This window comes from Microtus pennsylvanicus, chromosome 1 (genome assembly GCF_037038515.1).
Source record: "Microtus pennsylvanicus isolate mMicPen1 chromosome 1, mMicPen1.hap1, whole genome shotgun sequence".
NCBI classification, from domain to species: domain Eukaryota; kingdom Metazoa; phylum Chordata; class Mammalia; order Rodentia; family Cricetidae; genus Microtus; species Microtus pennsylvanicus.
The window spans coordinates 115601378-115617250 of NC_134579.1; the positions used below are offsets into that span (position 1 = coordinate 115601378).

General features: G+C 44.1%; 1 protein-coding gene across 13 annotated transcripts in view; it reads right to left on the reverse strand.

The window, feature by feature from the left end:
* Positions 1-236: 236 nt before the first annotated feature.
* The window catches only part of Atxn2 (ataxin 2), a 94437-nt gene continuing 78800 nt past the window's right edge, over positions 237-15873 (reverse strand). For 4 of the 13 annotated variants that reach the window (XM_075980280.1, XM_075980197.1, XM_075980215.1 and 1 more), the window contains 7 exons: positions 14461-14645; positions 13131-13263; positions 9714-9767; positions 4446-4591; positions 3525-3752; positions 1666-1834; positions 671-850 (listed from right to left, as the gene is read on the reverse strand). In XM_075980280.1, coding sequence (XP_075836395.1) covers positions 822-850; positions 1666-1834; positions 3525-3752; positions 4446-4591; positions 9714-9767; positions 13131-13263; positions 14461-14645 — 944 coding nt within the window. In that variant the 3' untranslated portion in view covers positions 671-821. Of the gene's footprint in view, positions 851-1665; positions 1835-2784; positions 2857-3524; positions 3753-4445; positions 4592-9713; positions 9768-13130; positions 13264-14460; positions 14646-15873 lie in introns of all 13 variants that reach the window. The other 9 variants (XM_075980272.1, XM_075980263.1, XM_075980254.1 and 6 more) reach the window with 6 other exon arrangements.

Sequence of the window (15873 nt, forward strand, 5' to 3'; positions counted from 1 at the left end):
GGCAGAGATGGACTTTTTCTGAAGGCTCCCACCTCTGGCCAGCCTTCCTCCTGCTGAAGCCAACCACTAATCCACCTAAGGGAAATCTCAGTCTTGACTTTTTCTAGATACCTTGAGTCAGAACAAAGGTGAAGAAGAAAAGTTATTGGAGACTCGAACAGCATACCCAGCCAGGTCTATCCCTGGTCTGCCCCCCACAACAGCAGGAGTCGCCACAAACACACACTAACTGGGTATCAGTTTTTAAAACTTTTTTTATTTTTTAATTTTTTTTTTAGTTTTTATTTTATATTATCTACAAAGTAAAAGTTTTCCCTTAACTTAAAAGTTGAACCACTGTAGACAGTGATTGCCTCATCAAACTTGATTTATAAATAATAATCCGTCAGTTTGGCGGTAAGAATTTACTGAACTTCGGTCAAGTTTAGTAAAAGGGCGTTCCAAGTCTTGATTTTTTTTTTTTTTAAAGCGGTAATAGCAGCAAGAATCACTCTTGTTACTTCTTTTGCTAGCTGATGTGTTCATGACTCTCAAGGGCCATTAAAAAATAAATAACTTCCAGTTTCAGCAAGCAGAGCTGGGTACTTGCGGGACCCTGCAACAGCACATGGAATTATGGAACAGCCACAGTCCCTACATGCCTCTACTCGGTCCAGAACATCCTCCACTGCAAGTGAACTGTTAGCATTCCTATCGGATGTTAAATCAGTGTATCTTTTTAAAAAACAAAATAAATGAAGTTCTAGTTTTCTGTGCTTCCAGTTGGCAGAAGCAGTAGAAGGGAGGAAGGAATTTGGCCTTTCGGTTCCTCCAGGGCAGCCTTACAACTGCTGTTGGTGGTGGGCTTGTACTGTAAAAAAGAAAAGTGGCTATTTAAACAGAACACAGGCACCACTGCCCACCAGCCTAGTGTCTGCAGCACATGACTGCCAACTGCTCTTGTGCTAGCTTGAGTAAGACTGGAGGTTTAATGCTGGCGTCCCCCTCCCCACAGCTGCAGCCAAGGTGGGATTGGGGAGGGAAGGGGGGTGAGGAGAAACAAACCAGTCAGACGTAAAAACCACTTCAGATACAAGTCCTGGACTTGCTGCTTGTGGGGTAGGAGCACAGGCCTTCACACCCCCTCCCACTAATGCTAGCCAAGCACCAATACTTTCCAAGTCACAGGGGCGACAGGTGTTGCTACAGCAGCCATCCAGTACAAGACATCATGGGTGTCCTGTGTCCTGGACACAGGTTGGGGCTAAAACTACACTCAAACCAGTCCGCACACAGCTCATCAGTGTTCTCCAAGCTACAATCAAACTCGGCCATGGGCATAAACCCCCCACGTCAGCCTATAGGGACTCAGGAAGGAACACGCTTGCCCTGTCCAGCCTGTCATACATAACCAGGAAGGCCAACTGAGTCCTCGGCATGCATCAGCTACCCAGAATGAGGCTGCTGCTTTTCAAGCCAACCCTGATACCAGCAGAACACACACAGACTCAGCTCCGGAGGCCCTGAGACCTGATGCTCCCTGACCATCACAATCCCTCCTGAGCACACTTGGACGGGCCTTGCTAGTCAGGTTTGGAGCCTGAAGCACTGGTCCTGCCTGCCATTCTACCTGTGCGAGCAGAATGCTCGGGGTGCCCCGGCGGCCCCTGCACACACACGCCTCACCTGAAGGGTGCGTCATATAGGGGAAATGCGCTGTTGTCGAGACTGGAATGGGCTGTAGTGCACTTTGAGCGAGGGCGGCCTGGGGACCGCCGGGTGGCTGTGTCGTCATTAGCATCATTGGCGCATGGGCAGTTGGATGAGAAGGAACCATTCCTGACTGTACATGAGCCTGAAACAGAGAGCTCTTTTACGCATACAGGCAACATCTCCGTCTTAAACAACAAGTCAACTGTTCCTTTCATTGGACTGGGACTCAAGAAAGGGCAAGATGGAGTCCTTGAGGCAGATCCTGTAGGGCTCGGACAGGGAAATTGGCCACAGCCTCCTAGTCCCCAGTATCTGCTCACAGATTATCACACAGGGCAAGATCTTCACCAAGAGCAAGCCTCTATCGGGGCAGGAGGGGCACTTTCTTAACTTGCTATGGCACAGGGCCAAAGAAAGACATCAATGTCCTTTTCAAGTCAGAAAGCAACTAACAAGGAAGGGCCTGTGAGGAGACTGCCTCCCCAGCACCCTAAGCAGCTTCCTGACTCTCTCCTCTTCCGCCCTCCCCCAGTTGTTATGGGTTCCCCAGAAATAGGGTGAAGCAGCACTCAGGCCCCTTACTATAAAAGCTTAGCTGATGGAGCAAAGTTAATGGCTCCAATGAGATGATAGTGATCTGAGTTGGGTCAGCCTGGTGCTCTGTACCAAGTGGCAACAACTTTGTTAGAAAAGTGATGTTGGCTGACCGGTTGGTGAGCTCAACCTCGTCTCTGCAGGGAGTGGGCAGAGCAGGAAGAGGCTGCTTCCTGCCTCCCATCCTGTGCATTGCTCTAGACCATCACCCCAGCGAAGCACTGGTTCACACCTTCAAACAGACCCATGGCTCTCTGCTTTCCCTATGTTAGCCTCTTACTCTTTCTTCAAACAGACAAGCGAGGTTTGGGGTGAGCCCATCTTACACGTAACTTCACAGCCTCTGCTAGACACTTACAGGACCCTGACTCTCTTAATCTCACTCCACCAAAACACACTGACCAAACTGACTCCCCTCCCCACTGTCACCAATCAATCAACAGGAGTATTTCCTACTACACACCTTTAGCTCTAGGGGAAGGACACTTAGTAACAAACTAGCCTTCTACAAGAGACCCACCAACTGCACAGCATCTCTAGCTCACACCTTGCCAAAGCCTCAGTGGCACACTGTGACAGGAAATGGAGTCATTCAGTAACCCTAAGTGAGACCTGCCTCAAGGAGCTGCAATCAAAGTAGCAGAGAGACACCTGAGGCATCCCCTGGCCCTGGGCTGCCCTGGAGCTTCAGTTACACTACACCACAGACCAAGGCCAAGCGCTCATGAAGCACAACACAGAATTGCAGCAGATAGAGGGTAACCAGGCAAACAACTGAGACACGTCTCGGAATTCATGTGACTAACATTCAAGCTAACAGGCCCAGTGCAGTCACCTCAGAGAGCTGAGAACCATTAAAAGGCTGCCTGCCATCCCTGCCAAGCTCCCGTGTGTGCGTGTGTAGAGGTGTCTGTATGTGTACACATATACACATAGTGGTTAAGCTAGAAAGACGTAGCAAAGCAGACACAGAAAGGAAAGGACTGGGGTGCATTCCAGACTCAGTTTTAAGGTCTCAGCTGGGAAATGCTAAATCACAAGTTCACTGATCCCATCACAAAACCATAGCAACATTCACTGAGGGCCAGAAGATCACGTACTAAGCAGGGAGGGGAGACAAGCAGATGGCACCACACATGGGGTTTCCTGGCTCGGGGAGCATCTGGCTCCTTGCTGCTTATCTGACAACCACCATACCCTACGTGGCCTTCACAGAAACTTGGCTAGTGCTGGTTTACCTGAGGTACGTGGGCCATGTGCGGAGGGGTGGTATATGCCGGCTGAACATGAGAAGGATGGATGGTGAAGACTGTTTGTTGTGCTGCTGGGAAACTGCTCTGTGGAGACTGTGTATTAGAGGCAGGTGTCATGGAAGGTGGGGTTGGTGCCAGCCCAGCGTGGTAAATGGCTGACTGCTGCTGTGGACTGGCCAGATGAAGCGCTTGGGCGGCCTGGTGCTGATGGTGCTGCAAAGCAACGGGAAACTTCTTTATTGAGAAGCCAGTAGGATCAGAGCTTCACATCACTGAAAGCAGCATTAGCCCCACCCCCACCCCAGCCATGCCCAGGGAGGTGCAGAGAAGAGCGAGGGCCATCTCCTGTCCAGATGGCCTTTTCTGGGTTCTCAAGCCCAAGTCTCAGCCTGGCAGTTACAGATCCAAACAGGTAGAGGTGGAGCAACTGACAAGATTATCAGACCATCAACTGCCCCACTAGCAAATGCGACTAAAGAAACCAAGAGGTAGTTGGGCAGAGGCTGAGTTCGAGGCCAGCCTAGTCTACAAGAGCTAGTTCCAGGACATACTGCAAAAGGTACAGAGTTCTAGTCTGGACTGTAACACAGAGAAATTCTGTCTCACCCCCCCCCCCCCCCGACACACACACAGACACAAAGACAAACAGGAAGGCAGCATTATTGAGTGACTTTAGGAATAAAATCCCAGACAGAATTTTAAGACTTAATAAAGAACTTTAAGCTAAAGGCTTTTCCACACTCCTGTTTCTGGTATTTACCCTTAGGGTATGGCTTACTTGACATTTTCAAAGCCTCCTCTGTAACCTCAACTACTTGAGGCCTTTTACATCCTGATCAGATAGAGACCTTTAGGTAGCAGGGACAAGGAAGCAGCTGTGCATACACAGATCACATCTCTCCTTACCTGAACAGGACTGGGTGCAGGATGACTTCCACCATGCTGGCTTTGTTGCTGTCCAGTGGGAGTGGCCGAAGGCTGAGGGTGGGGCGTGTGTGGATGCAGGGTGGCACTAGGATGCGCATACTGCTGAGCAAGGGAGCCCGTGGAAACTGAGGCAAAAGGAATGTGTACAATTGATACATATTGATGACCAATGCCAGCCTGCTATGCCTCACTGAATGCTTCCAAGACCACTACAATCTAACCCATGCCACTGGCATTCTCTGCAGCCATTTATAACAGGCACAGCCTGGAAAATAGATTTAAGGGCTCTGTTTAACAAGGCTAGCATTTAATTCACATATTACATCAACACCGAGTTAATTTGAATTTACTCAAAATAGTACATTTCTCTTGGAGGTAGAAACAATTTCAAAAATCACTCTGGCTAACACGAAGAGAGATTCTGCCTCTCAATGCCATCATCTGGCTACCCTCACCATGCTACTGTCCTGTGTTCTCAGTGCCCACATCGGTGAAGCTAGGGACAAGGACAAGGTCATTGCCATCTCAGTCACAGCATCCATTCCACTCCTGCTTCCTACTGACCAGCTCTTAATAAACCCGAGATAAAACTGCCACCCCATACTGTTTGCTAGAGTAATTATCAAAGGAAACATGATGAGCCCATTAAAATGTGATCACAAAGACCAAGACCAAAAGGCAGCTCTTTATCCGTCTAGTACAGGCCCACCTTGGTACCAAACAAGATCAAGTACCATGCCTTTCACAACAGTAGGCTGAGCATGAAAAGCCTGGGAAGGCCTCACAGCTCCTGTGACTCTGGGCAGAAGATGGATGGAGTGCTCTGAAGGCATAGGTCGACCAGCATCAGACCTTAGCCCTCCACAACCACGCTGTCACACATAGATGCTTGTCACACCATGTTCATGGTCTTCAGATAATATGTCAGCAAACACGGAGTGTGGCAGAGAAGCAAAAACAGGGTCAGCAAAGCTGCTAACAATGGAGTACTCTACTCTGGCTGTGTACCACCTCAGTGATATAGAGGGTTACGGATAATAAACAGTCCTGAGATGTGTGACAGTACTCTATTCCCAACAATAAATGCATCTTAGAGGGCAAAACAGAATGTCAGAGCTGGGATGACCTCTACATCAAACCTCCAAGGTCACAGCTGTCACCAATGTTCCTTAGTATCCAGGTGAGACTGATGGAGGTGGTTTTGTTTAGATCCCAGTCAAGTTTCCTAGACTGTAAGAGCCAACAGACATGGTAACAAGAAAACCACGGCACCCTAATCTCAAGTGTTTTCAACGTGATGGTTTTCTGTAAAGTAGGAAGTCTCCATTTTATAACTCACTGGATTGTTAAAAGCCACCTATAACCAGGACAGTACTTAAAGCTACTTTTCTTCTTGCAGACAGGATCGCCTAATGTAGCCCAGGCAGGATGATGAGGACTGATCCACATACATTAAAACCCCATCCACTGTTTATTGTTTCCTTAATAACAATGCTAAATCTAACCAAGGATAGAAATCCTCAAATTCTATTTATGGAGTTTCATAAAGATAGTTGGTATAGAAGCTCAAGAATTCTGAAATTTCATTAGCCATTAATTCTTAAGTATTCAGAACACAAAAAGATAAAGGGAAAGGCAGAGCTTTGCCCAGAAGGTCCTGAATTCCAGCTCTAGAACAGAAAGAAAAACAACAAATAACTCTGAAGGAAACTAGCAAAATGCTCACTACCTTCACCATGGAAACACAGCCACTGCAGTAACAGTGATGGTGTCCATCAAGTTTCAAAACTAAATCCGTCAAGTGGAAAAATGTAAAAGTCTTGATATTGCCATCTGGAAAGAGAATTAATTTTTATTTCTTTCTTTTTCTTTCATACCCCACAATAGCCTGGAACCCATCATATCCCCTGACTGCATCAAACTGTACACCTCAGCCAGGACGAAATAGCTTTACTACCAACTCACGTTATGTTGAGGATCGAAGCCAGAGCATCCTGCATACTAAGTGCACAGTCTACCACGAAGTTAACACCCTTAGCCACATTCGTAGAAGTTAGTAATTAATTAGAAAGAGGGCCTAACGAAGCCTGAACTCTCATTATGTAGCTCAGGAAGACCTTGAACTTCTAGGAGACCCTCTCGCTCAGCTTCTCACATGATGGGGTTATGATTTTATTACCACATCCAGTTTTTATTTTTATATACAAGATAGGTCTTGCTACATTGTCTGGCTAGTCCCAAACTTAGGCTCAACTAAACGTCCTGCTTTAGTTTCCTGAATAGGCTAAACATATGCCATGCCCAACTTTAACTATGCACTTATACTAATCTTAAAATTATTACTACTAGGGAAGGGGACTTGATCAGGGGAGGGGGAGGGAAATGGGAGGCGGTGGCAAGGAAGAGGCAGAAATATTTAATAAATAAATAAATAATAAAAAATTATTGCTACTGCTGTGTGTATGTCAGGAGGTGAGAGTGGAGGAATGTGGCAGGTTCTCTACCTTTATGTGGACTATGGAGCTTGAACTCCAGTTGCCAGGCTTGCATGCACTTTTTTTTAAGCCACTGAGCCATCTTGCTGGCCCTATATATACATCTTTTAAAAAGATTTATTTTTATTGTATGCATGTATTTTGCCTGTATGTAAGTTAGTCTGTGTAACACATGTGTGCAGTGCCCACAGAGACCAGAAGAGAACATTGGATCCCCTGAACTATAGTTACAGATGGTTATGAGGGGTCATGTGGGTGCTGGGAACCGAACTCTTATATTTTTTGTTGTGAGCCTAGCCTTTACTGGCTGAGCCATCTCTCCAGCACAGGTCCTTAGTTCTTAACACTAAGCTATCTCTCCAGGCCCACAATTAAGCATTTTAACAAAGTGTCTCTAATTTGGACAATCTGCATGCACAGTTCCAATGCTGTGAGGAACCCACACAGGTTTTGTCTATAAAACTCCAAACTGGCCAGGCAGTGGTGGCACACGCCTTTAATCCCAGCACCCGGGAGGCCAGAGACAGGAGGATCTCTGTGAGTCTGAGACCAGCCTGGTCTACAAGAGCTAGTTCCAGGACAGGTCCCAAAGCCACAGAGAAACCCTGTCTCGAAAAACAGACAAAACAAAACCAAAAACAAACAAACAAAAAAACCCAACAAAACCCCTTCAAACTGAAACAGAGCTCCCCTTCCTCCTTAACACCAAGTAACACGTCCTTAGAAGTAAAAGCCAGAGCTGGGAGAAGCACAACAAAGCTGCAAGCACCACCTTTAGAAGGAGCACTAGAAATGTTTTCATCTGCTTATTTTCTGACTCACAGTCCAAAACAAGCACCTTCTAAAGTAATTTTTTCCCCTTGCATACAAAGAGAAAAACTGGGGAAACAGGAACCTCATACAGGCACTCCACACTAACAGCAAAGTTAAAGCAAGGAGAGGGGAATTATAAAAATACGGGAAAAACAGTTAAAAGGGTACAGATGGGTGCAAGAAGCAGAATATGGTAAACAAGAGCAGAATTCGAGGAGGGTGAAGAACAGGGGTTTCAGCTAAGGAAAGGATTAAATGGTTTCTGCTATACCAAGTTAATTTAACTACCTGGGAAGTTAAAAAAAGACAATCCTCTTAGAAGTTCTGAAATGGCTATCACCAGCTAACCCACTACTTACAAAGCTTGAGCAGCCTCATGAGAGCTGGGTGAGATGAGGACGAAGTGTTTCTTGACGTAAGTATTTAACATTTTAAACATGCCATTAGTCAAAAAATTTTAACATTAACCACATTCCAAAACCAGTCTCCTAAATTAAGATGTTAAGAGAAGCAAGTTCAGTCCATATGGCCACATGTTTAACCTGTGAACAGATTCTGTCATTTTGCCCTTGGATGCACAAATCATTGGTGATCACCAGCACTGGAAAACAACACTGAGAACAAGTAGAGCGCGATCCTCCAACTTCAACACTAGTTCCAAAAAGGGGATAAGAGACAACTAACTAAACCAAGGCAAAATGGAAGTGGAATAGGTGTAGAACGCTGTGGCACCTAAAATCCCCACTAACAGCTGTTGGTTCTCGTGCTGATTCCTTTGAGGAGGAAGTTATGCTCAGGCTATTAGTGCTAAGGGATGATGATTGAGGCTTTCAGCCATTTACAGGAAAACGGCTGCAACAGAGATAGCAGGATGGTGAAGGTAACTGCATGTGAGACCTCAAACTGTGTTCTTAAAGCCCTCCTCACGGTACAGTCAAGACTACTTTCCCAAGAGCATAAAGGACTCCATTTGTTAACTTATCCCAGGCACCAAAAACATGGCAGCTAATTTTGGATACCAAGGCTTGGTACAATTAATTAAACTTTTAGGTCAAAATGTTTTCAAAACCCAGTATCTGATGATTAGTAGTCATTTCAAAATAACTCAGAATTTAGTCCTTAGTATAACAAGTTAAATCTCAGCGTTCTCTAGAACTCAGGTTTCATAGAAGTGACACCAGCAGCATACATTTCTCAAGGGCCTCTACTACCAAAGTCCATGATCTGCTTTATTTTAAAAAAAACACTGCCCCCAAAATAGGGAAAATCCATCAACCAAGTTTATGTATGAAATAAGGCGGTCTAGACCTCATACTGCTGGCTTTGAGGCCTGAGCTTCCAGAGGCCTTCTCATGCTGAAGGAAGTTCTAGACACCCCTACCACATCTGCTCCAAGCACTCTAAGCCTCTAGGCATGCAAAGAGGGACAAGACGGGCCTGTCTCTCCAAGTACCTCATCCACCCTTTGCTATGAGAACCCCAGTGAGGACACTTCTCGGTCTTGCCAGGACACTACAAATTAGTGCTTTAAGCTTTAAACTAGACTTGTAGCTTGGTATAAAATAGTATTAGTTGTTCAGAAAGTTTCCTTGAATGAGGTGTTGCCCGCACAGTTACATTCTTATTTTGTATATAAAAACGGTTTCCCGAAACAAATCAGCCTGTCTTTGTACCCAACCTTATTACAATGGGTCAGTTCATCTGTCAATCTCTGAATTATACAAAAACAGCCACAATTCTTTTTGTTTTTATACTAGGGAATGAATTCAGGGTCTAGTGCATGCTAGGGCAAGTATTCTACCACTGGATCACATCCCCAGCCCCGACATGCATACTTTGATTCTGTCTAACAGAAGGAAAATATTCTCCAACAAGTTAGCTACATGTATCCCTTAGTGTTTACTGTGTAATTAAAATTAGTATAAAAAACCCAACTCACTGGCAAAGTAGAAAGAAGGGCTTGTCTCCTTGTTGTATGGTAATTTGGGACATGCTGAATTTGGGAAATAGAAAGGTAAATTAGCCTCTTGAGGTGTGCATTCCTGATGTTCTGGAAAGGCCGACATATTCAGTGATCTTTTGCATTCACGCACGGTTCACTCTGACAGGGGTGACCAGCACTGTAAATAAGCATTGCTGCAGAGATTTACAAGCGAACAGGACTGAACCGGAAGGCTTTCCTTCTGTACTGAGGGAGCAAGTCCACACGCTGACTTGCTTAAATAAAAAGAATAAGATTATTATCTGATATAGAATCATTAACTGATAAAAAAAAGACGAACATGGCATCCATCAAACAGCCTTGATATAAGCAATGTACTGAGATAATACAATATTTAAGCTAATTCATAATACGCAATTTTCCACAGCAACACAAATGTCATCACAGGCCCCTGATAGTGAATCTCAAGGTTCATGATATAAAAATATAAACACAAGTATTACACCATTTCTTATTAAAACGTGCCAGTATAAAAAGGGCATAATTAAAGCACCTGAGAGAATGCACCCCAACATTAACAATTGGTTGTCAGGCAGACAGATGATGAAAAACTTATTTGTTTATTATACTTAAAATTTATCTGCTTTAAACCACATGTCAAAAGTATTTAGCTTGGTTTAGCTATGCACACCTCTAATCTCAGCCTGGTCTACATAGCAAGTTCCAGGCTAGCCAGGGCTACATAAAAGACCATCTTTTTGGTGAAGTGGAGGTGGAGAGAGGAAGAGCACATTCACTTCTTCTGGCTGCCTTTGCACTGTTTCTGAAAATGAACCCATTGCTGAAATACCAGCTCAGATGAGGAGGAGCCTGAATGTGAGGAGGTCAGAAATTAAAGTCACTTCTTAGGAGGCAGAGGCAGCAAGATGAGGTGCTAACAGAAGTCCTTTCTTAAAAAGAGTACAAGGTTAGCTGGGTGGTGGCGGCACATGCCTTTAAACTGCATTCAGGAAGCAGACAGGTGAATGGATCTCTTAAGTTCGAGACCAGCCTGGTCTACAAAGTGATTATCAGGATAGGCATCAAAATTACACAGAGAAACTCTGTGTCAAGAAACCAAGAGTACAAGGTCACACATGATGTAATCTCCTTATCATAAAGGTCCTTGACTTGACTACACCAGTAACCACCAACGAAAAGGAGATGTGAGATTAGCATCAACAACTGGGGCAAAGCACCACAACATCACAATCTCGAGTTAGCCAGAAGTCAACCTAATTCAAGTATTTGATTTCTTGAGTTATATAAAATACATACTTTTCAAAAGAAATAAACATAAAATTAGCATTCCCATACAGCAGTTTTCAAACAGTATTTTGGTATAACTGACCAGAGGAAGAGCCAAACTAACTGAAATTACTGGCAAGGTATTGACAAACTTGTATGAACAGATTGAAAAATCACTTATTATTGCCCAAAAGAAAAAAAATGAGAGAAAAAAAAAACAAACAATTAATTGCCTAGTGTGCTTTTTAGGAGCTGTACGATAAAGGCAAATCCAGATGAGCAGTCCCACCCGCCTACAAGCAGGCAGCTTCTGCAGCCCCACACTGGCCTGGCGACAATGGCTGTTCCTAAAATGGAAACTTCAGCTCAAGAGTTTCCTCTTAATCCAAAGGGGAGGGGGCATGCCAGAAAAAAGGAGGACCTCTTCTGAATCTGTAGTAACCACAACTGTCCACAATCTAACCAGCTTGTCAATCAAGCCTTTAACAAGCTGGAAAATTGCAGAAAAGCATGCCAGCTGCAGGAATGCCAGCAAGAGGATCACCAGAACCTTTCCATACAAGGGCTGATATAGTCCCAGGGATCACACACTGAACACACATAGAAGGATATATCATGATGAAACAGAAACCAGGCCAGTGTGTCACTTTATAAATCAAATAACCAGGGGGCTTTTAAGACAGGTTATTCTATGCCACCCAGGGTTTCTGAACTTCTAATCCTCCTTTTTTCCTGGTGTCCACAGGACTGAGATTTACACGCTCACCATGCCAGGAAAACAGACGGACTTCTTGAAAGCACAGCAATTACCCTATCTGTTATTCTAAACACCTAGTGCATGATACAATAATAATTGAAAACCTGTAATTATTTTGAACAAGCAGACTTCAGACTTTTATAAAGGCAAATGTTTTCCATAGCATATATCTTAACTACTAATGAACCCTGGTGGCAGGAGTGCAATAGCTCAAATGCATGCTTGGGATTACAAATACAGGGAGAGCACTCAGGCTGCCCAACCCTAGTCTTAATCAGCCACCATAATGTTGCAACCATCAAGAAGGATAGAACCTATAAACCTAACAATCCTGTATATGCTTAGTTAAGGCATCAAAACTAAAAAGACTAGAAACACAATGTCTGTACAGCTCCACACATTTATAATCATATTCCTATATGGTATACTTCTCAACTGTATAAATAAGCGATACTCATTTAATACTCAAATACACTGAAATGTCACTATGAAACTAATTATGTGCTAAGTTTGTTATAGTGTTCAGGTCATCGTAAGAAGCATGCAAGCATATTGTAAGGTGGTCTAACACCTATGTGATGATGTGGAAGGAGGAATGACAGCACATCCTTTCCTGCAAGGCTTAGGCAGGGTACGTGGAATGACCAGGGTAGAAAGGAAGGCACCTCTCTTCTACAAAGATATTCTCTATTACATTATTATCCTCCCCCCACCCCCTTTCTGGAACAGGGTCTCACTATGTAGCCCTGGCTGTTCTGGAACTCACTCTGTGGACCAGGATGGCCTCAAATTCAGAGAATTTGCCTGCCTCTGCCTTGTGTTAGGTGCTGGGATTAAAGGCGTGTGCCACCATACTCTTGGCTCACGTCACTTTAAAAAAAAGATTTATTTACTTATTATATATAGTGTTCTGCCTGAATGTATGCCTGTGGGCCAGAGGAGGACACCAGATCTCATTACAGATGGCTGTAAGCCACCACGTGGGTGCTGGGAATTGAACTCAGGACCTCTGGAAGTTCAGTCAGTGCTCTTAACCGCTGAGCCATCTCTCTAGCCTGGCTCGTGTCATTTTTTTAAAGAAGGAGAAACATGTCAAGACAGAGATATTGTATGTACAAAGTAGAATAAGACTGCTGATAATATGAGTCATTTGTTTTTAAGATTCTCAATGCCACAGTCAGGTTACTTCTTCTTGTTTCTGAGGTAGGGTCTATGTTGCCCAGGCTTGTCTCTATCCTCCCACTCCAGTAGGCAGGATACAGAATCACAGCACCATATCTATCTCAGGGTATTCCTAAACAGAGTATCTTTACAGAGCTTCAAAACAAATATAGTCATACACACACAAAAGACAATAAAATGTTTCCTACCATACATGGCATGCGTCTGCTCATGGGCCCCGAACTGAGTTGCCGAGGAAGATACTAAACCAGGCTGTGCATGTGCTGGTGGTGCCATCATTCTGGCATTACCCTGTATGACAGGGCTGTACACATGAGGATGCTGTATTTAGACAAAAAAAAAAAAAAAGAAAAAAGAAAAAAGGAAGAAAAGAACATTATGCCAAAACAAACCATGTGGATTTTAGTTAATATTCTTTTTCTAATGATTCATTTTGTGTTGGGGTGTGTGTGTGTGTGCACGCACACACGCATTCTTGTCTGTCCTGGTGCTTGAAGAGGCCAGAATAAGGTTTCGGATCCCCTAGACCTGGAGTTCCAGGAGGCTGTGAACTGCCATGTGGGAACAAACCTGGGTCCTCTCAAGAGCAGAAAGTGCTCCTCACAACTGAGCCATAACTCCAGCACAGTTAGTTCCAATGCCAACGTTCACAGTTTCCAGAAACACTTCAGAGTTCTAAAGTCTTCTCTGGATGCTTCCTTTTGAAATTCTTTTTTTTTAAATTTATGATCTATTTATTTTATGTATGTGCCTACTTATCTGTTTGTGCAGATGCCCATGGAGACCAAAAGAGGGTATCAGATCTCTGAAATATTCACAGGTGATTGTGAGCCAACCAGAAACGGCTGTTGGACACTGAACCCTCTGTCCTCTCCAAGAGCAGCACAAGCCATCTCCTGACCCGGTTTTCAGTGCGCCAGGTATGATGTGGTTCACATATGTATATGGCATGCAAAACAATCATATATAAAATAAAATATAAATATAGAAAAGGTTATCATAATTCTTTTTTTTTTCAAGACAGGGGTTTCTCTGTACTTTTGGAGCCTGTCCTGGAACTAGCTCTTGTAGACCAGGCTGGCCTCGAACTTACAGAAATCCACCTGCCCCTGCCTCCTAAGTGCCGGGATTAAAGGCATGCGCCACCACCGCCTGGCAAGTTATTATAATTCTTTTTTTTTCCTTTTTTTTTTTAAGATTGATTTTATTATGTATACAACGTTCTGCCTGCATGTGTCCCTGCAGGCCAGAAGCTGGCACCAGATTTTATTACAGGTGGTGTGAGCCACCACGTGGTTGCAGGGAATTGAACTCAGGACCTCTGGAAGAACAATCAGTGCTCTTAACCACTGAGTCATCTCTCCAGCCCAAGTTATTATAATTCTAACTTGCAGAGATACATATTTAAAAGCCCCCGCCACCTTAACTATCTGATATTATAACCACATAAATACATGAACTGTTGAAATGAGAAGTTTTTCTAATAAGTTAAAATCAGAGAGGCCCTTTTGGCCTTACCTGAGACTGATAATGCGGCACATGCTGAACTAGAGGCTGACTGGGAAACTGCTGAGGGCTGTAGGCAACGTACTGAGTGGAGTAAGCGGGCGGGGTGGCTACAATGGGTGGGCCTGCTGCTGAGGCAGGATGCATCATGGTGCTTTGATGATGCTGGTCTTGTCGCTGTTGGGGCATATTTGGTACTGCAGGGAAGAAAAAGAAACACATTACTAGGAAATGAAACCTCCTCAGCACTCAGTATGCATTTGTGTGGTCTACAAGGCTCTGTGTGATTTGACTTTGATCCTGCCTCTTAAAAGCCATCTCACACAACACCCCTCCATCCTCTGGCCACTCTAGACTATTGCCCTAGTCTCAGTCTCAGCAATGGGACTCACCCTTCAGAGTTTAGCTGGTCAACTTCCCCTCACCTGGCTTTCATCTCTAATATAAGACAAACTATCAAGATCGGGGAGGGAAGGAACCACAGGGAGTGTCTGATACTCCATATTTTAACATGGGTTTTAAGAGGAAGATGGAAGATTCATTTCAGAAGAAAAACAATAATGACAAAACTAGCCAATACAAATCCTAAGCCTACCACTCAATTCTTTCTTCACTTTCTATCCTGTTTTATTCTGTCAGAGCCATAATGCTTAGGACCTCGGGAATGCTAAACAAGGGCCCCACCACTGAGCTACATGCCTAGACCAGTCCTCCTTGTTTCACTCAACATCACACACCACCAAATATACCACGTAGCAGATTTCTAATAATATCCCTTTCCCTCAACGTGTCTTCTATATTCCTACAATGGTTCCTTTTCTAGATTAATGCCAGATAAGAGATGGGAACACCTTCAATCCAACACCCAGGAAGAGGCAAGAGGATCTCCTTGCAGTGCTCACAAAACCCACTGCACCGCCTATGCCTTTCTTCCCACAATCGCCTACTGGCTGCACTGTCACATCTGTTTCTGACATCATGCTAAATGAGGGGAGGAGCTGTGTGCCTCATGAGGGGTATGTCACCAAGAACATAGAACATGGCATATCTCCAAGTCAACAAAATTGAAGAAACTGTGCCTATGTAGTTCTTATTTAAATATTTAAAAAGGCTGGCTGAACATTTAATGACTACTGATATTTATTTTCTCTATTTAGAAAGTATACTTAAAAACAGAACAAAGCAATATAACAAAATTTTCCCCAACACAATATCAACAGTACCCATGTTAAAGGTGCTTAAAAAAATGAATAAATAAAGGTGCTTAAGTACTGCTTAGCTAATGGGATGCTTGTTAGCAGCACAGTCTATCCTCAGTGCCAAACAAACCAGCAGAGGTGGCACACACCCGTACTGTGGCACAAGAAAGGTAGAGGCAAGAAGAGCATAAATTCAAGGTCCTCAAAACTTCTGAGGTTGGTTTGG